We start from the raw sequence: 21451 nt of genomic DNA, 5'->3' as shown, positions 1-21451 counted from the left end.
GGTCATCCAACCAAGGCGAAGAATGAGTGAAGAAAAGAACAAGGCTGTACAAGTAGAGACTGAAAAATTGATCAAGGCCCGCTTCATCCGTGAGGTACAGTACCCAACGTGGCTCGCCAATGTTGTAATGGTCAAGAAGGCCAATGGGAAATGGCGAATGTGCACGGACTACACGAGCCTGAACAAAGTGTGTCCCAAAGATTCGTACCCACTTCCCAATGTTGACAAGCTTGTGGATGGAGCTTCAGGGAATGAACTTTTAAGTCTCATGGACGCTTATTCGGGCTATAATCAGATTATGATGCATCCCTCGGATGAGGAAAGTACAGCATTCATGACCAATCAGGCGAACTATTGTTACAAGACAATGCCTTTTGGTTTGAAGAATGCAGGAGCTACGTACCAACGGCTCATGGACAAAATTTTTTCAAAGCAAGTAGGCAGGAATATGGAGGTGTATGTGGATGACATGATTGTAAAATCCGCCAGGGCTAGTGATCATGGCGGCGACCTTAAAGAAGCGTTTGATCAGTTAAGAACATATCAAATGAAGTTAAACCCTGAGAAGTGTTCTTTTGGGATCCAGGGAGGAAAATTCTTGGGATTTATGTTAACATCAAGAGGAATAGAAGTAAACCCAGATAAGGGAAGGGCGATCTTGGAAATGAAAAGCCCAACAAGTATAAAGGAGGTTCAGCGTTTGACAGGGCGAATGGCCGCCTTGTCACGTTTCTTGCCAATGGCGGGTGACAAAGCGGCCCCGTTCTTCACATGTTTAAAAAAGAATTCAAAGTTTCAGTGGACAGAGGAATGCGAACAAGCTTTTACCAAATTGAAAGAAACATTGGCCACATTACCGGTACTCTCCAAGCCAACACCAGGCGTTCCATTAGTGCTCTATTTGGCGGTTACTGACAAGGCGGTAAGTACGGTTTTGCTCCAGGAAGAAGGAAAAAAGCAGAAAGTTATATATTTCGTGAGCCATACTTTACAGGGGGCAGAATTGCGGTACCAAAAAATTGAAAAGGCGGCTTTGGCGATTCTGAAAACTGCAAGGCGCCTCAGACCTTACTTCCAAAGTTTCCAAGTCAAAATTAAAACTGATGTTCCCTTAAGGCAAGTACTTCAGAAGCCTGATTTATCAGGGCGATTGGTTAGCTGGTCAGTTGAGCTGTCAGAGTATGACTTACAATATGAGCCAAGGGGCCAAGTCACAGTCCAGAGTTTAATTGACTTCGTGGCGGAATTAACACCCACTGAAGGAGAGAAGACTCAAGGAGAATGGGTCCTGTCTGTGGATGGATCCTCTAATAACACTGGAAGTGGGGCGGGAATAACAATCGAAAGTCCAGATAAAATGATCATTGAACAGTCTCTCAAGTTCGAGTTCAAGGCGAGCAATAATCAATCTGAGTACGAGGCTCTGATTGCCGGCTTAAGGTTGGCCATTGAATTGGGAGTCCAGAAGTTATTTATCAAAGGAGATTCGCAGTTAGTGGTTAAACAAGTGAAAGGTGAGTACCAGGTGAAGGATCCGCAACTGTCCAAATATTTGGAAGTGGTGCGCAGATTGATGATGGAGGTCAAAGAAATCAAAATAGAACATGTCCCGAGGGGACAAAATGAGAGGGCTGATGTATTGGCGAAGTTGGCAAGCACAGGGAAATTGGGCAACTACCAGACAGTCATTCAAGAAACCCTGCCTCGCCCGAGCATTGATTTGGTAGAAATAAAGTTGAAAGCTGTAAAGTCAGTCAGTGAGGGCGAGATATCTTGGATGGAATCGATTAAAACCTTCTTAGAGAACCCACCAAAGGAGGATGATTTGAACACGAGAGCAAAACGAAGGGAGGCCAGTTTTTACACACTGGTGGGTGGAGAGTTGTATCGGCGAGGAATCATGTCTCCTATGCTCAAATGTGTCGATATCAAGGACGCCCTCGGAATAATGGCGGAAGTCCACGAAGGCGTGTGTTCTAGTCATATTGGCGGGCGATCCTTGGCAGTTAAGGTGATAAGAGCAGGATTCTATTGGCCAACGATGAAGAAGGATTGTTTGGAGTATGTTAAGAAATGTGAAAAATGTCAAGTCTTTTCTGACCTACACAAGGCTCCACCAGAAGAATTAACAACCATGATGTCGCCTTGGCCGTTCGCCATGTGGGGGACCGATATCTTAGGACCATTCCCTGTGGCGAAGGCACAAATGAAGTACATCATCGTGGCGGTTGATTACTTCACTAAGTGGATAGAGGCTGAGGCAGTAGCAACTATCACGGCCGCCAAGGTCAGGAGCTTCTTGTGGCGAAGGATTATTTGTAGATTTGGGGTTCCCAGGGCATTAGTAATGGATAACGGAACACAATTCACAAGTAGTGTTACCCGAGAATTTTGTACAGAAATGGGAATCGAGATGCGATTTGCCTCTGTAGAACATCCACAGACCAATGGGCAGGCTGAATCGGCTAACAAAGTTATCCTGAAGGGTTTAAAGAAGAAACTGGATGAAGCAAAAGGGCTTTGGGCGGAGGAACTACCAGGCGTTCTTTGGGCATACAACACCACGGAGCAGTCAAGCACAAAGGAAACCCCGTATCGTCTAACTTATGGAACTGACGCCATGCTCCCAGTGGAAATTGAAAACCAAAATTGGCGAGTGGCTCGGTTTAATGAAAATGACAACGGAAAAAACTTAATAGCAAATCTAATTATGCTGCCCGAGGAACAACGAGAGGCCCACATAAGAAATGAGGCGGGAAAAGTGAAGGTGGCAAGAAAGTTCTCAACAAAAGTGGTGCCAAGAAAAATGAGGGTAGGAGACTTAGTGCTCCGAAAAAATACAATACCCGATAAACACAACAAACTCTCACCCAACTGGGGCGGGCCTTACAGGATTATTGGCGATGTTGGAGGAGGAGCTTATAAGTTGGAACAACTAAGCGGTCAAAAGGTTCCACGAACATGGAACGCCTCTCATCTAAAGCAGTATTTTAGTTAGTAGAAACAACAAATGTAAATGAAGTCGCACTCTTTTTCCCTTTCTTTGGAAAGGTTTTTAATGAGGCGACAATTGTAATGAAGGGACAATTGTTCCCATACGAAGGAAAATTAATGAAAAGATCATTTCAACAGAATCGTATGTTTTTTGAATTTTTATTACGAGTTCATGCAATGCAAATCGTATCAAGGTATGCAAATACCGCGAGTAAACCTTTCGGAATAAGAAAGTATCGCCTTCAAAAGTTAAAAGCCTTGGCAATTCTAGTGGCCACTAGAAACCAAGCCTCGTCGAAAAATCGGCTAAGGTATATAACAACGAAAGTTGGGAACAACTAAAAACAACGAATGAACTTAAGATGATATCCATTTAAAGTAGAGAAAAGGGGGCGATGCCCATACATGATTTGGAATGAAAATAAAACGGGGCAATGCCCAAAGAAAAGTTTCAACTTCATAAAATAAAAACAAATTCAAGCCAGGTTCTCGTTGTTGGCGTTGTTGCCCTGGCTTGTCCCAGCTTGAGGATCTTCCTTCCCTTGATCCTCATTCCTGTGCTGCTCATTCCCATCCTCGCCATCTTCTTCAGGCTCACTCTCATCATTGAATTGGGGAAGGAGATCGAGGCTAATGTCATCATCACCAACTACTTGACCATCCTTGATCTCCTTCAGCCACCCAATGCGGGAAAGATCAAAGCCCGGCTCAACTACACTGATCTGCTCTTTGGCCGCCAGAAAGCCTTGAGCATATTGGAGAGAAGCACGCCCTAGGATGGAAGCATTCAGGCGATCATGTTTCTTCTCCAACTTTTGATATTTGGCTTGAATGGCAGTGTGCTTGTCATTTATGGCTTCTTTAAGAGACTTTGTCTTTTGAAGAAGCAGGTCCGAAGCAGCCAAGTCTTCAGTTAACTTAGCACACTTCTCCTCAGCAGATTTCAGCTTGTTGTTGGCAGTCTCAGCATCAGTTTTAGCCTGCTCATAGGCTGTTTTGTAATCAGCTGCCTTCTTCTCAAAACGGTTCTTGGCTGAGATCAACTCTTTTACACACTGAGCCATTCCCGCCACAGTGCTGGCGGCAGAAAGCGCGTGATGGATCGCCATGGAAGCAATGTTGGGGGGACCCTGACCGGAAATGTCCTTCTGAATCCGGTTGTCAAAAGTACGGGTCATGAATTCCAGCCCATTGAAGTGAGGATCCGACAAGCTCAGCAAGGGGGGAGGAGCTTCGCCACCAATGGCTGAACTAGGGCCAGCCTGGCCAAATGGAGTTGATGGGCGGTTGATCAGCGTGCTTGAATCTTGTTGAGGGGGCGGGACATTGTCATGTCCCTTCTTTTTCTCAGCTGGACGACTTTTTGAGTCAAGAGTTGATTGGTGGAGAGGCTTACCACCAGCAGCACCTGAAGTTTTTTGACGTTTAGGGTCCCTGACGTTGTCAGAACCCGAGGTACCCTCATTTTTCTTCTTCTGCTCAGTTTCGGCGGCCCTCTTTTTCGCCGCCGCGGCAGACTGGGCGAGGTACTCCTTCATCTTGAGTGGGTTCGCGTCAACCTTGCCTTTTCCCATCGTAGCTGTACGGAAAACATCAATTAGACGAGATACATGAACAAAAAGAAAAAGAAGTTACGTACAAAGATTATAAACTTACTAAAAAATTGATTTAAAGTGCCGGACTTCGACGCCTCAATCAAGTCGTGACCGGAAATTACTGGTAGTGTGCGGAGGTAATCGGCGACGCCTTGTTCAGATTCATCCAAGGCGTCGTATGAAACAGATATTTTTCGGCGAGGGTTCTTTGTCCAGTAAAAAGGGAAGAGGGGGTTATTGTCAGAATCTCGGAACAAGTTCGTTATTTCGGGCGACTCCACAACTTTAAAGTATTTCTTCTGCCATACTTTGTAATGGCTTTTAAGGGCGGTAAACCGACTCATGTTCTTACGGGCTAATAGTGGAACCCATTTCACAGAAGTAGGTTTAGTGGTGACTGATTTATAGAAAAGGAAGAACAAGGGATAGGTTGGAGTGAAACTCAAGTGTTCACAAAGAATTTCAAAGCAGCGGAGGAAACCCCAGGCGTTGGGCTGGAGTTGGCAAGGCGCCACATTCAGAAAAGAAAGAACGTGACATATAAACGGCGAGAAAGGAAGTTTAATGTTTAAATCTAAGAAGAAATAGCCATAAACAAAGAAAAAATCGGGCGATCCATCGTCTGGTTCTTTACGCAACAGAACACAGTCATCTTCGCCACATGGGAGGACATTCAACAGATGGTCTTCATTATTCGAGGTGGCGGGATCTATCTTCGTGAACCCTTGAGCAGAAATTCGAAGCGAACTAATGCTCCCAACGCTGCTCCAGATAGAATGCAACAGACATTTATCTTCAACTAAATGCACGTCAGAGCGCCATTCAGGTGAAGACAAATCTCCATTAGAGGAGAGAATTGAGTCTACAGAGCCGGCGGGACCGGAATCATCATGGGTAGAAGGCGAGGAATGAATTTCAATTATAGAGGGGGCGACAACTTCCTCCTCCGTGGAGGGTGAAGAAAGTTCTAGGGAAGAAAGGCTAGCGTTTGGTAAAGACATGCGAGGCAGTTTCATAAAAAGAAGATGAACAGAGTTAAAAGAAGAAAGAAGATGAACAGAGTCAGAGAAAAAAGAAGTAAACGAAGAGTCTCAAGAAAGAGAAAAACTAACCAGAGGGAGAACCGTGAATTTGAGAAAGGAGAACGTCGGCGATAGGGGAGCACCGCGCAATGACGACGGCCGGAGGAAGAAAAGGTTCACCGGAGTTCAAAGAAGAGAATGAAAGCTGCGGTGAAAAGGGTTTTCAGAGCAAAAGTTTTAAGAAAGTGAAAAATGAAAAGTGAAAAGGGGATTTTATAGAGAGAAAGGAAGAGAGAGAATGAGTGGGGGAAGATCGTGGGATCGTGGGATTTGAAATTCGAAAAGTTAGGAAGCGAAAAGACATTACTCCTCGAGACGCGCAACTGAAGATTGCATTTATAACAAATGATGACGAAATCCCGGAAAATAAGGATACGTGCGTCAGTTGAAAAGACGTGGTTGACGGTTATGATTAATGGCGACATATCTTTGAAACGGCAACAAAGGTGGCGAAGCGTGAAAATGGCGATGTAACAACGAAGCGTGAAAATGGCGATGTAACAACGAAGGTAAAATGGCGATGAACGAATAAACAATAGAGGCGAACTACTAGGTAACATGATGAAGACATTTCAACTCTCTACTCGAGTCTCATGTCTTGGGGGCATGTGGACTGGGCGGGACATAAAGAAGATTATGTCCCGCCCAAAATGAACAACAAACCATTGACGATAGCCAAGGCGGGAAAGGCAACATGACGAGCTTCATTGCCCTCCCTTAGGTGATGGACCCACAAGCCAGCTGGAAGATTCCTTTGGATTTGTCTTATATGTACGGGGATTTGGACCCTGATTGTCAGGCCCAAATATAGGAAAGATCCATATCATGACCACCCCCTCTATAAAAGGGGAGGTCATCCACTTGTACGAGACCAACTTTTTCAGCATTAATGAGAATATTCCTTTTATGGTAGTTTTGCTATTTTAGTGCTCTGCTAGGGTTTACTTTTTGTCTCTCTCGTACGTAAGCTTGCCCTAGTACAGAACAAAAACCTTGTAAAAATTTTTTTACCCCTTATATTTATGTAGTCTATGTGGGATTTTAACAAGATTTGCAATCTATATGTTGTCATTATTGACTTGGTTCTACCAGGAGCCTTAGAAAATGCAACTTGAAAGGACCGATTCCTAATTTATGCAAGATACCACACCTTGGCTATCTGTAAGTTCAATTATCTCATGTCCTATTAACTTATTGATTTATTAGATTGTATACCAAGAGAAGTGGGTTGCACTTGAGAAATTGAAGTTGCATATCTACGCTATTGAAGTATAGTCTAAGATTATTTGTAACTTTTTTACTGACTATTATTTCTATATATTTTAGTGACCTCAGTTTCAATGAATTGAATGAATCAATTCCTACCGATAAGCTTTCTGAAAATATCACAACAATGTAAGAACCTTTATTTTTCTGATATGATTTATTGGTTTTGCATTCAACTATTGAAGTTTCCTATGTGAATATTTTCCTCTACTCAAAATATATTAATTTAGGTGAAATTCGTATAATTTTACCATTTAACTTTTGGAATGTTTGCAGAGATTTATCAAACAACAAGCTTATTGGAAATATTCCTTCCAACTTTTCTAGTCTTCCTCTCCTTCAAAAGCTGTGAGCTGTCTTTTATTTCATCTTTTCTTCTTCTATGTCAAGTTGTACCTATTAAGTTTATTAAATGTTGATAACCTTGTTTTTATTTTACAAATTATGTCATAAAACCAATAACATTTTCATCAAGAATTGCCTTACATCATAAGACAGGTCAATTGCAAATAATTCATTGAGTTGTTCCTTCAAGCATTTGGAAAAACAAGACTTTAAATGGAACAGAAGTATTACACTTGTAAGACCAAAAATGATACTCACATAATTTGTCTGATGTGGACTTGATATGGTTATTGAGCAAATGGTCAATATATTCTTTTAAGCATCTTGTATCCTGTGTTTTGTTATAGATATTTTTGTATTTCCTTCTGAATATATGTTGTACAAAAATTCTATTTTGATTTACTTTGCTTGAGTTTATAATCTTGCAGGGACATAGAAAATAATCAATTTACAAGCATATCAAGCACAAATCTTACTCCAAATGTCACACTCTCGTATGCTTCTAAACTCATTTTGTTGTTTACATTGAAATCATGGTGGTGGGATTGGAGAGTTTCACCTTTTTCTCTATGTTATTATGCTTATGACATAGATCAAAACTTGTTGATCATTGCCTTTAACATAAATTTCTCTTTTATGCGTAACTTGTAACATTATTATTTGAAAATTATCATTTTCAGGCTTAAGGGAAATCCTTTATGCTCAAACAACAACACCTTAGTTGAGTTTTGTGGATATGGAAATGAGAATAACATCAATGGTAACTTCAATGTTGTCTGTCCCAGCCAATCATGTCCTCCTCCTTATGAATACAATGCAGAGTGTGTTTGTGCAGTCCCATTGCTTGTTGAATATCGATTAAAAAGTCCAGGGTTTTCAGATTTTCGTACATATGTGGAACCATTTGAGAGGTTATTGACAGATAGTCTTAATATACAAAATGACCAGTTGTACATCCATAGTTTCACAAGGGAAAAAGGGCCTCGATTGAGAATACGCTTGAAGCTTTTTCCTGCAATTGGTAATGGAAGTTCTTACCTTTTTAATACAAGTGAGGTCATTCGGATCAGAAACATTTTCAGAGAATGGAGAATGCATGAAAGTGACTTGTTTGGGCCTTATGAACTTCTAGAGTTCATTCTCCTGGGTCCTTACAATGATGGTAAGTCTCATAAACATACAATTGCTAGAATGTTTGGTGAAAGTGACAAAGTTTTAAGAATATATCATGAGCTAGCTTGACTTTTGGGATAAAGCCAAGCTAACCCAAATTCTAGAATGGTATTAACTGTTGTCTTCCGTCCTTCAAACTTCACACTCTAGGAGTCGGGTGTGAGGGGTGTGAGTCAATAACCCACATTAACTAAAGATATGTCTAAGATGTCAGTTACAAATATAATATAAAATCATTCAGGAGAACCCTTTATCTGATAGGTTAAGCTTTTGGTATAATTGACGGTTGCCAATGGCTAAGTAAGTTTTTATAAAATTTATATCCATCCTCGTATCTGAGCAAGATTTTGTGGTAAAATTAAGCTTAACCTGAATTCAAAGAGATTATTTATATAAAAGATTTATGCATATTGAGCTAGTGGTCTCTAATTGTGTAAATACTAGTATAATTAATGTTCCACATTTCAAAGTTGACAACAATTGTGAGTAAATTTTTCTTTATTTCTTTTACTTTATATTTGATATGTGGTTGCTCTCATACTTCCCATTATTGCCACAGTGACTACCACATCTTCAAGTTCTGGTATAAGCAAAGGTGCACTAGCTGGAATAGTCTTGGGTGCAATTGCTTGTTCAGTTATAGTATCTTCAATTGTTACCATTCTTATATTAAGAATACGCTTGAAAGACAATAACACACTTTCCAGAAGACGTAATTGTGAGCACCTTATTATTTTTATGTTTTACCTGTCTTTATAGTGCAATCTTTGTTATTGTGGTTTAGAAGTCATTGCACTAAACATTATTTAGTCTATACCATATATATGATAAATCAATTTACTAATCATATCATATTGATTTAGATGATACATTTTAGAATAAACTTCTATTTTTTCACAGCATCAAGGATTTCAATACGAATTGATGGTTTAAGATCATTCACATATAAAGAGATGGCCTTGGCTACCAACAGTTTCAGCAAAATTAATGAAATTGGAGAAGGAGGATATGGGAAGGTTTATAAAGGTGTTCTTCATGATGGAACTATTGTTGCCATAAAACGAGCACAAGAAGGTTCATTACAAGGTGAAAGGGAGTTTCTTACGGAAATACAAATTCTATCAAGGCTACATCATCGCAATCTTGTGTCCTTGATTGGATATTGCGATCAAAGTGGTGAACAGGTAACTGTTCTAAAATTCAGAACATGATTTTTATAATTTTTTTATTTCCACGAGTCTTGTTTGCTTAGTACATGTTTGAATAAACCGCACCTTCTTTAGAATTGCATATTTTCAAAAGCTAGTGTGATTGGCACCAGATTCATTTACGCGATTATGGGAAAAAGGTTGCGGAAACAAACAAGCTATTAATGCCTTGTGTTTACGAGGATATGATTTCTGCTTAAAAAATAGGACCTTTCAAAATACTTACAAAGTAGGATGTTGATTAAAATCAGTATTGGAAATTTTTCATCAGAAAGAGAATTTAAAAGAGAAAGTAAATGTATAAAAAAATTCACCTTCATAACTCTATAGTATTTAGTCATTCATGAAAAAAGAGTTATTTGGACATTTAATTATGACAATTTTTTGTTCTCCTCCCACTCCTCCCTAACTTTTTTCAAAATATTTTGTTTTTAATTCTCATTTAAATCTTTAATCTTTCTATGAATTGTTCATTTTTCTACATCTTCTTTGTGCTTGCAGATGCTAGTATATGAATTTATGCCAAATGGAACGCTAAGAGATCACCTTTCTGGTACATCATGTTCTCTCATTATCTAATTTTTCATGTCATTAATTGACTTCTTGGTGTCTAGTTGCATTTCACTAAAATTGTGTTATTAAATAACAATCGTTATGTTCTCTATTAGGGATGGAAATAGGTTGTAGTAGGCTAGGTATTATAAGGCCTGATGTAACGCCCCAATTTCTCAACTGAGGAGTCATATTAGTAACCTAACAAAGTCTAAGGACTATTTCGTAATCCTAAGAAAACACGATATATTTTTTTTTCTTTTCAAAACAACTAAAGTCTTAATTAAACAACTCGTTCCCGACATATAATAATAGTATCTTACAATATCATAAGCAAGTTTCCAAAATAAGTACGCACACTTAAACAGTGGCGAAAACAGGGTTTTAGTTGCAGGGTTTTCAGATAACGAAGAAGACTCAAAGCATAAACTACTAAGAGGAAACTATACAGCTTCTTCCATCCTTGCTCCGCCGGTTACTATCCCTCCTCCATCTCAGCATGGCTAAGCATCGTCGGAAGGCTCTCCATCGCCTAATAGCGTTAAGCGCCCAAACAACAAGTAGCAAACAGAAAGGGTTAACTCCATACAACTACCGCATATAAAAGAGAAAAGCATGCTATTCAAATTTGATTACTTAGCATGGTAAATAACCTAGCAACTTAACTCAAATTAGATGACAGCTCATCCTATCGATCATGAAATCAAATCTTATATCAGCATATCAGCAAAATCAACGATATGGTTTTTAAACAGATATCAACAAAACTTAACAACATAAATTAACTCAGGAACCAATAACTCAAAAGCATAGATTAATTCAGATAACGATAACTTCAACAGTATAGTTGTAGATCAAATTTCAACAAAACCAACAATGCAAATCAACTCATATATCAACAAAACCCACAATATGAATCAAATCAGATATCGTCAAGCCAACAATATAAACCAACCCATATATCAATAGAACCAACAATATAATCAACTCGGATATCAATAACCTCAACAATATCAATCAAACAATAACGTCTCGCAAGACGAGACAATCACGTGGGACAAACCCACCTCATCGCCACTTTAACGTCTCAAAAGACGGGACAATCGCGTGGGACAAATCCACCTCATTGCCACTTTATAACGCCTCGACAGACGGGACAATCCCGTGGGACAAACTCACCTCATCGCCACTTTAGCTTCTCAAAAGACGGGACAATCGCGTGGGACAAATCCACCTCATTGCCACTTTATAACGCCTCGACAGACGGGACAATCCCGTGGGACAAACCCACCTCATCGCCACTTCAAGCAAACCAAAACATCTCATCCAACTCAGTGGTCACTCAAACAACAATCTCAAATTCAATAATCAAATCAACATAATCACATGTTATTCATATTATCAACAAACATACGTCTCATCAAAATGCATACTAACTCAGCTCACTATTTCAACATAACAACAATCAAGGTATCAACAATAACCATGTCTTATCCACTAGAAAGCAGTAATGACAGAAACCAGTAAACGACCGAAGTCTCTCAGAAAACGGAGACACATGTCTCAATAAGTTCACTCGGCCAAAGCCTTCAGAAAACATTTTCCCTGTTCAACATATTAATCATAATCATCTGCCAATCAATATAAACATCTTCATCTCAAACGCAGGCAGTGCGACAAAAGCATGCAAGACTCAAAGACACTCTAAAACCGAGTTACCCTTACCTTCGTGAGTAGAAGTTGTGCATGGAAATTGCGAACCTAGAACAAGGAAACACAATCGTCAACACAAGCCCTACTAGAAACAAAACTATCTAATAACACTAATCGAAACCGGAAAGAAAGCTTTTAAAGCTTCAGAGTTCACATTTAGGCACAAATGGACAACGAAGACTTTGTTCGCTAAAACGAGCATAAATCGAGCTACATAACTCGGAATGACACGAAACCAACGCCAAAATTTTGACAATTGAAAGAGCTACGCAATGGCTCAGGTCATAGAGACCAAAAAATTATTTTTGGACATAGTACCCTAACAAACAGGTTTCCGCCACTTTAGAAAATAGGGTTTCCGAACTTTTTCTTCGATCTAAATCAATTCCTAGGTATTCTTAGGCGATATCTAGGCCAGGGAAACTCTCAGAAAAATTATCGGATCGAAAACTAGAACAGGGGTATTTTGGTCAAGATTTTTGGCTCGGAAACTCAAAATTGGAATTTCGAAAAATAAATTTGATAAGCTTAATCCTAACGACATTTATAACAACTAATCCTACTGGCGCTAAGCTCAGTCGAGAGTTTTCGAACCAAAAAGCAAGGCTTTCTCATAAAAATGGGTATTTCTACAGAATTTGATCTCTGCTGAGATTCGGCGAGAATCAGCGGAAAACAACTGGATATTCATGTTCTTGGGAATGCAGGGAATAAGTTTAGACAGAGAAATCAAGTTATTTGGACACTTTTACAAAAAGCTCGAAACATTGAGCACAGAAAGACATAGAGAAAAGCGACAGAATTTACAATCAGAGGTAAGGAAAAGCATCAGTACCTCGAGGCCTACGTATAACAACTGTCAGTGCGACGATCAGGCAAGAAACGGAGAAAATCTTCCTCTCCCTCCTTCCTCTTGAGCTCGCGGCCTTGGTGGTGAAAATGGTGAGGATTTTGAGTTTTTTATGCTATTTATAGGAGATGGAAAATGCGGGGAAATGAAAATTTCGCGATTCCGATTTTTCCTGTGCATTCTTCAATGAATTATAAGATAGAATCCGGCGACATAATTCTAGAACTCGAACCAGGTTTCTTGGAATTTGAGCAAGCGATTCACTAACGGTGTTAATCGATTTAACCCGAAAAGTTACTTTTTGCAGTTGATGTCGGAAGAGAAGACTTCCTACTGAAGAAAGGTCGAAAACATCGAAAGAAATGGGTGTACGCGTGTGGAATCTTCATTTGAAGCTCTGAATAGAAAAAGTCTTCATCGACAGTTTACTTTAAGGTTCTTGAGCTATCAGGGATTCAGTTTCGGCAAACTTCCGATAATTGAAATCGATCGTTCGTACAGTCCAGGGTTTCATGTCGAAACACTTGTCAAGGAAAGGAATAAGAGAAATTCTTATATTACTCTGATTATTTTTGAATATCGTTTCTACAGTGCTTTAAGAGCAGATTAGTCATTTACTAACGTTTTTGCCCTAAAGCGGAAGTGAATAAGACTCGTGCTATAACCTATAGCGACTATAGAACTATTCTTAGTCATTCCCTGAACTTTCTTTCTCATAATACTAATCCAAACATCAAACATAAGTCAAGTTCCTCTCACGCCTACACAGAATCCTATGAGTGAGGTGGAAATTAATTAATTTATTTTAATTCTAAAATCATGGGTCTTACACCTGAGAACTTGATCTTTTTCATAAACTTTGGGTTGAGTCTTGTATGATAGGAATTTTATAAGAAGGTTCTAGTTTGAGCTTGATGTAAGTTAGATCATATACTCAAACATTGTCTCCATATATGTTTTTCTTTTCCAATTTGAAATGAAAAGAAACTTTCTATATTATCTCTTTTAAATGTGTGCTTGATGTTTTGTGACAGCTAACTCAAAAGAAACTCTTAGTTTTGCACTGAGATTGAAGATTGCTTTAGGGTCAGCTAAAGGTCTTCTTTATCTACACAATGAAGCTGATCCTCCAATATTCCATCGAGATGTCAAGGCCACCAATATATTATTGGATTCTAGATTCATAGCTAAAGTTGCTGATTTTGGACTTTCAAGACTAGCCCCAGTTCCAGATATTGAAGGCAATTTGCCTAGCCATGTATCTACAGTTGTAAAAGGGACCCCGGTAAGGCTTCGCCTAACGACTTATTTTTTCATGAAATCATTTTACTAAATTGTAGAAGGATTTTCAAACATACTAGTAATTTTGCTAAAATTGAGTATGTTTGCACTAAGGATAAAAACTGAAATCTTATTGAAGTACTATTATTATTATATGTTGGAAAAGTTCATTTACCTATTCAATTTTTTGATCTCTCAATGGTTTGTTCACTATTTTAATAAAACAGGGCTACCTTGATCCAGAGTACTTCTTAACTCATAAGTTGACTGATAAGAGTGATGTTTACGGTCTTGGTGTTGTATTTTTGGAACTTATGACTGGCAGGCCACCAATCATCCATGGTGAAAATATTATTAGACAGGTTAGTATTGTTTTCTCTTACTAAAAATGTTAGTGATCCTTAAACATTCTCTAAGGTATGAATATAATACATTGCTTGACACTTTCAGGTTAACATGGCACACCAATCTGGTCGAATATTAACAGCTATTGATGAACGTATGGGATCTTATTTTATTGAGTATGTGGAGAAGTTTTTTACGTTGGCCTTAAATTGTTGCAAAGATGCACCGAATGATCGACCTAACATGGTAGAAGTGGTTAGAGAGCTCGAAAACATTTGGTGTATGATGCCTGAGTCTAATGGGAAGGAAGTTGAATACCCTACAAGTGATTGTGAAACAATATGCAGTTCACAACCTTCATCGTCTGTAAAGTACTCTTCTTTAATCTCAGATGTATCAGGTAGTGACCTTGTTAGTGGAGCTATACAAATCATCAAACCAAGATAAAAGTTGATGATTAGATTTAGCAGACATATTTGATCTAATATGAGAATGTCAGTGCCCTGCAGTTAAATTGAATAATGAATTTGTATTGACAATTTTCACTTGTTATGATATTTTTTATACTACCTGTTATAGATAAATGGCAGAGAATTGACTTATAATACATGGATTTTGTACATTCATTATACTTCAAGTTGATAAAGTAATTATGATACTACATTCAAAGTATTTGGAAAGTGAATTTATTTTAGGTAGCTTACAAACAACCAAGTTTGCAGATGCTGAGTGGGTGATTATGCTTAAAGATCATGTTAGGAAAATGTTATATGGCTTTCTACACTTGCTTCATATCTTCTTTTTATTCGTGTGAATTTGGAAAATACAAGTGGATCCACATCTCGTAGGGATCAACATCAAATTGAAGCTTCCTTGTGTTTCTTACCTGCTTTTGTTGGTTAGGTTATTGTACCCATATTGAGAGGGGTTGTTTCTCAACAAGTTATATTTATATATATCCATTATTCTCCTTTCAAAAAAAAAGTAGTTGTTTTTGTAAAGATGCATCCAGTATTGACACCAAACATGTCCTTCATAAAAAAACATCACAAACTTAATTTAATAATCTTCCTTACAAGCATTTAGAAACACAAAATATTGATTCTCCTATGAAAAATTTCTAATATTTTTGCCCACTTAAAGTTGTACACGGGGATTTTTGCATAGACAAGGACTGTTTCCGTTCAAATTATTCAAAGATCATAGTGTAACTTCAACCAACTTGTAGTAATTATACTAGAAAGGATCACGATTACACATTAGTTTTTAATGTATCAAAACTTCCATACCTACTAATATATACCCTTTAGTAAGGGAAAATAGAAGCTTACACATTACTTAATATGGACTAACTAACATCTCTTGTCCACTAACAGATATGAAAGTGCAGAAATCCTAACACAACATTGTGTGCTTCCAAAGTCAATCACAAATCCTTAAATAAATGCATGCATTTCTTGATAACTTTCTTTACCAGCTAATAGCTCCAAGCCTATACTTTCTTTCTGAAAAGCTTCACAGCTCGTTGTTTCCTAGGCCTTTTACTTGCTTGTTCAATTGGCTCAACCTTCTTTAACTCGTTCTCAGCATCCTGAAGTTCTTTCTTCTTGCACGGGTTAGGTTTGACAACTTCATTTTCCAAAAGAAGCTGTTCAGCCTTACCTGAGTCACCAAGTTCACTTTGCTGGTAAAGAACAGCTTCCTTTGGTTTCATAGTTTCAATTGGTGCTTCCCCTTTTGATTCACCAGTAACAGGCAGTGTATATTTCTTTTTCATTTCTTTCTGAGAAGATTTAGTTTTCTTAGCTGGTTTGACTTCATTGTCAATGCTACTTTCTAGCAGAGAATCCTGAGAATTCTCTGATTCATTAGTTTCGTGCATGATGGCCTGTTTTGGCTTCTTTACCTTGTTTGATTCTTCTGATTCACTAGATCCAGCAGCTTTAAGTCTTTTGCTTGCACGTGTTCTTCCTTCTTCCTTCAAAGTATTCTGATTTGCTGATTCCTTAGTTTCATGTACAATGGCCTGTTTTGGTTTTTTTGACTTGTTTGATTTGGACTCAGCATTACTAGCAGCTTTTTTCACTTTTGTTGCTTTAGCTTCTCTTGTTGTTCCTTCTTCCTCCAAAGTATCCTCTTCATCTTCAACTGATTCTGGAAATGCTCTACAAATATAAATCTGCAGTCAAACCATGTTAGGTTCAATATTATTGCTAATATATTGTCCATAAAAACACATTCGGGAACTTATTAGAAAACCATCCATTAAGAGGAAGAGTGGTAACAGAAGATTAGAGCAACATGGAGATATTAACCATAGTAATTGTCCACTCGATAGTTTATTTTTCTGTTTTTAACAATAAATCCTAGTTCTTCCATCAACCTAAAGCTGAGCGTGATTGGAGATCTTTTGAGCAGGTAAGTTAATTAAATTAACATGATTGTGAAACTAACAAGTTTTTTCAAATTATAATATAGATTTACTCAAACAAGAGTAGACTTAAGCATCAAAAACTGCAAGACACGGTTAACATTAAGTATAACCAAACTCTTAAACACCTGAAATGATGTCATTAGTCCCATTCTACTTGATGATATTGATGGAAGCAATAAGCGGTTAGTTGATTTTGGCCACGTGTATGTTTGACAGGCTTTGGTCTAAACTACTTAAGTTTGGCTTTGGTCTAAACTACTTAAGTATGGCTTTGCTGCAAGCTATTGTGATCCTTCCTTATTCATCTACTGCCCCACTACAGTAGTCATTAACATTCTCATTTATGTTGATGTCAAAAGAGTAATAAGGAGCTCATCACCTCTAGTTCCATCAAGTCATTTAACAATGGATTACTGTCTTTGCCGTCAAGCAATTTGGCACCCTTGACTACTTCCTCTGAATTGAAATCAAAAACCTCTCTAATGGTTCACTTCTCCTAATTCAAAGCAAATATGTTGGATCTTCTCTCTGTGAGACACATATGGGACTACAGGCCCCTCTCCTTGCCAATGGTCACTAATCCTATGCTCCCTAAATCTGTTGGCTCTCCATTTATTGATCCATCTATACGGCGTATTGTTGGTGCTTTACAATACTTCACTATTTCCATACTAGGGCTTAGTAACTCTAGGGGTCCCAATCTTTGAATGAAATGATGTGCATAATGCATGGGTGCCTAATCCACCTGTAGTAACAATTTGAAGCCACCTAAAGCAACACGTGGAAATGAAAGGAAAGAAGGAAGGGAAATTACAGTTGGCCGTGGAAGCAATGGAAGGACATGCCTATCACCAGTACCAATAATAGGAGGTTAGTAATCCATTGGCCACATGGAGAGACTTTTGAGAGGGCAATGCTCAAAGGTATCTTAGCTTTTGCATAAAGGTGAGGAATTGGTGGAATTTGTGAAAAGAGAGATAGAGGTTTGAAAATCAAGAACTATAATCACAAAGATGGAGTAGAAATCAATAACGTGGAACTGAGAAGTGAAAGAAACATTACAACAGATAAGATGGATGAAGAATCCAGTCAAAGATAGCAAAGAAGGAACAATATGAAATACAGCCAAGATACAGTGATGGAGAATGAAGTTTCAATCGGTACAGTTTGAAAAAATAAAATGATAGATTGTGAATCTTGGGTGGAGCGTGGAGGTGGTTTCTGACTCTCACTCATTGCATTGCAATAGTGCAGCAAGGAAGATGTATGAGTTGTTTGGTCGATTCTAAGGACGATAAGCATGCGAAGAAAGGTCATTGACAAATAGCAACAATTAGAAAAGGCTGGTGGTTGTGACAAGGAAGGTGCAGCCCATTCTGCAAGAGTTGAACTATTGAAAATTTGAACTATTGTGAAAATAACATTCGGAAACAAGAAAAACTCAAGTAAATGTGAATGTTATAAATAAATCAAGAATACTTTAATTCAAAGTTCATTGGTAACCTCTAACAACCCAAACTTAAATTTTACTTTTACCAGTACACATTAACCCCAACCTTGATGTTTGATGGTGCATTTCTCAAACATAAAACCATTGACAGATATCAAAGAATATTCATTATCTTGTGAGTCATCTGACATTTTTGTCAAGTTAATTTTAGTTATAGTTCAATCCATGATGATATGGCAAGTATTAACAACCCTAGAAGCAAAAAGAGAGTTACAAGAGAACTTATAACATAGATTACCTTAAATCTCGAGGCCTCAACCAGTTCAAAAACAAGTGCATCACCATCATCCAGCTTATGATCCAATGCAAATGCTCTCCAGCCTCCGCTAAGCCCACTTCTTTTCCCAATGTAAACAGCCTCATATTCTGAACCATCTTCATCCTCTAAAATCATGTCATACAGAGTTTTTGGGAGATGCTCCTCACAAAATCTAGATGGAAGACCCTAGTAGAATAGAGATGAAAATAATATATTAGGAGTACATTTACTTAATCTCAACAGAAAAGAACCAAAAACAGCTATATGTGCAGGCCATAGATAAAGATTTTCTGAGCTGAAACCTACCAACCAAAAGCAGCTATAAACATGAGATCGAACCATTGATTTGACGAATGATGGATAGGAAGTCTGTAAATTCATTTGGAAAGCCTCTGCAGCGTCCAGAGCACGATTTCTTTCTCTTTCTGTTGCTACTTTGATTTCATCTAGTGGCCTTGCTACGTAACTAAGAGTCCCATAAACTTTTTATTAGTATAACATTAGCAATATAGATTAGCTTTTAAGTAAGTGATTAACTACCTTTCCCATGATGATGGTCTTGATCTTGACCTCTTCCGCAAAGATGGAAGGTCTGCGTTGACCTGTAATTGAAAGAATGTACTGTCATGTAGACATTTCCGCTAGACTATCACATTGGAAATGAAGAGTAAATCTTTAAAGACAAGAATCAAGGATTTTAAAATTAAAATAATAATAACAACTCAACAAACTTGAATGCTTAATTATCAAACAGAGATATAGAAAGAACAAACAAATTCAAGCACATGTGCCTAGTATATATTTTTCTACTATATGCTTGCATAGCCAGTACTAAGGGTAAAGGAGGAAGGTTGTGTTAAGCCTTCGGCAGCCAATGTAAAACTAACCAATATCTTAATATGTTTATGATAGAGCGCAATGGCATCGGGTGATCCATATAGCCGACCTCACTTAGTGGGATAAGACTTGTGATTGTTATTTATCCAACCATACCAGCTTTATAGCATGTGATCTGTGTTTTACTCACTCAAAATCAATTATGCGCACTGAAAGCTACTAGGAGTTGTTTCTCCCACACTACTTCACTCAAAAATTGATTTTGCTTCCACGTTTAAGTCCCCAAACATGCTATTATGTATCCTATCATCCAACCCAAGTTGAATCACTAGCTTTTTTTCATTCTTTACATTATTTGAAAGACAATATTACTTACATCTTCACGGTATGTAGTAACTGGGTTTCGCACACGAGAAGAGCGCCTAGGTTCCACCACACCATCAATATTTGATTTCAGCTTAGGAAGACGAGGCTGCACAAGGAAAGAGGGCAAAATGAGTCAAATGAAATCAAATGCTGTTTTCTTCAGAGTCAAACCAAACCAAATAGAAGCTTACCGGGGTTTTAGGTGTTTTCTTCGCAGCGCTTGCGATTTCAGTCAAATTTTTTGAGATCCTTGAAATTCCCAAATCCTTGAGAGCAAAAAAGTGAAGTTACATTTCAACCAACATAAAAGAAAGTCTTTAGCTTTTACACATGCATATATGCTATACCCACAAAGCTGAAGCTTTTATATAAACAAAACTACAAGAATGGCCACTAATATTAAAATTATCAGCTGTAACAAAGTGCTGATTACCTGAAACCTCTTCTTGTTTTCTTCAAGCCTTTGCTTTCTAGCCTCTTCATAGGTGTTGTTGGTTGTGCATCCCTTCGCCATCTGCTAGTGGAATCAAGTATGGTATAATTTGATGTTAGATTTCACAAATATATACATGCATACTTGGAGGAAGACGATGGTTCAAGAGAAAATGCAGTTATTTGCAGAAATGAAGCATCACAGTTCACACAGACCCATTAACTATTCTCAATTGAAATGACAAAAAGTTAATGCTTCTCAATGGCAGCAGGTCCTAGAAGTCGAAAGGTGCATGCTTTTTCGTTTTCCCATTTCCATTTATTGTGAAAAAGCTGGTTCATTTCAAAAAAAATTGATTTTACATATTCTGGGCTTGAGCAAGATGAGTTTTTTATACCTTGAGAGCTCGTGAAATGTAAGGAAGACTGCAACTTGAAGGTTTAATGCTTATAAGAAAGAAAAAGTAAAGGAAGAGAGGTTGAAGAAATCCAGCACAAGAGATTTAAGAAAAGCAGAAAAAATGGGGTCATAACTATTACCTTGTAAGAAGCTGACAGTGGACTGAGAAAGCTGGAGCAAAAGGTGGCAATTTGATTTTCAAATTTTTTGTTACCTCAGCCTCTGTTGGGACTTGGGTTATATATCAAACAACACAACATATTTAGATCTCCTCATGTGTTAGTGTGTGTTTGAAAAATTCATTCAAGATCCACGTTTGGCCCCGATCCACATTTTCAGAAGCAAAAAATTGTTGTTTTTTTATTTTTGGATCCACGTTTGGCCTCTCCATATTTGAAACCAAACACATACTTAATATCACTTGATTTTATCATGTGAAGACCTGAGACTTTAATTATTTTTTAATGAAATTCGGGCCCTTAATAAATATATGGAAAGAGAAAATTAAAATTGTGTGGAAAATAATACTGACCATTAAATTTCATTAAAAAATAATTAAAGGTTTAGATCTATCACACGACATGATCATGTGCAATTAACACATTAGAGAATCCAAATCCGGAAAAAAAAAACCTAAAAGAGTAAGGCTCCGTTTGGAAGAGCTTATTTGAACTTATCTGATAGCATAAGCTCTTATGTCAGTGTTTGAGAGAGCTTATGCAAACAGCTTATGGTAGGCCATAAGATGTTTTGAGCTTATTTTCATAAGCTATTCAGGATAGCTTATGAAAAAGAGCTTATGCTTATAT

General features: G+C 38.0%; 1 protein-coding gene and 1 pseudogene across 3 annotated transcripts; one reads left to right on the top strand and one right to left on the bottom strand.

Annotated features, from left to right (window-relative positions):
• LOC130733849 (probable LRR receptor-like serine/threonine-protein kinase At1g06840) overlaps positions 1 to 14851 on the top strand; it is a 38186-nt pseudogene extending 23335 nt beyond the window's left edge.
• A 761-nt stretch (positions 14852 to 15612) lies between these two features.
• LOC130733848 (putative B3 domain-containing protein At5g58280) lies at positions 15613 to 20884 on the bottom strand. 3 transcript variants are annotated; one of them, XM_057586126.1, is made up of 8 exons: positions 20783 to 20884; positions 20244 to 20324; positions 20002 to 20076; positions 19821 to 19916; positions 19148 to 19209; positions 18914 to 19073; positions 18587 to 18793; positions 15613 to 16583 (listed from the first exon to the last, which is right to left on the bottom strand). In XM_057586126.1, exons 2-8 carry the CDS (start codon positions 20322 to 20324, stop codon positions 15897 to 15899), a joined length of 1368 nt encoding a protein of 455 aa, XP_057442109.1. In that variant the 5' UTR covers positions 20783 to 20884; the 3' UTR covers positions 15613 to 15896. The 3 variants fall into 3 exon arrangements, with proteins under 3 accessions (XP_057442109.1, XP_057442111.1, XP_057442110.1); XM_057586128.1 differs by having other exon boundaries at positions 18947 to 19073; XM_057586127.1 differs by lacking the exon at positions 20783 to 20884 and adding an exon at positions 20641 to 20756.
• Between the last annotated feature and the right edge of the window lie 567 nt (positions 20885 to 21451).

Source organism: Lotus japonicus, chromosome 1 (assembly GCF_012489685.1).
Source record: "Lotus japonicus ecotype B-129 chromosome 1, LjGifu_v1.2".
Taxonomy (NCBI): Eukaryota; Viridiplantae; Streptophyta; class Magnoliopsida; order Fabales; family Fabaceae; genus Lotus; species Lotus japonicus.
This window is presented reverse-complemented; position numbering and strand designations above follow the sequence as displayed.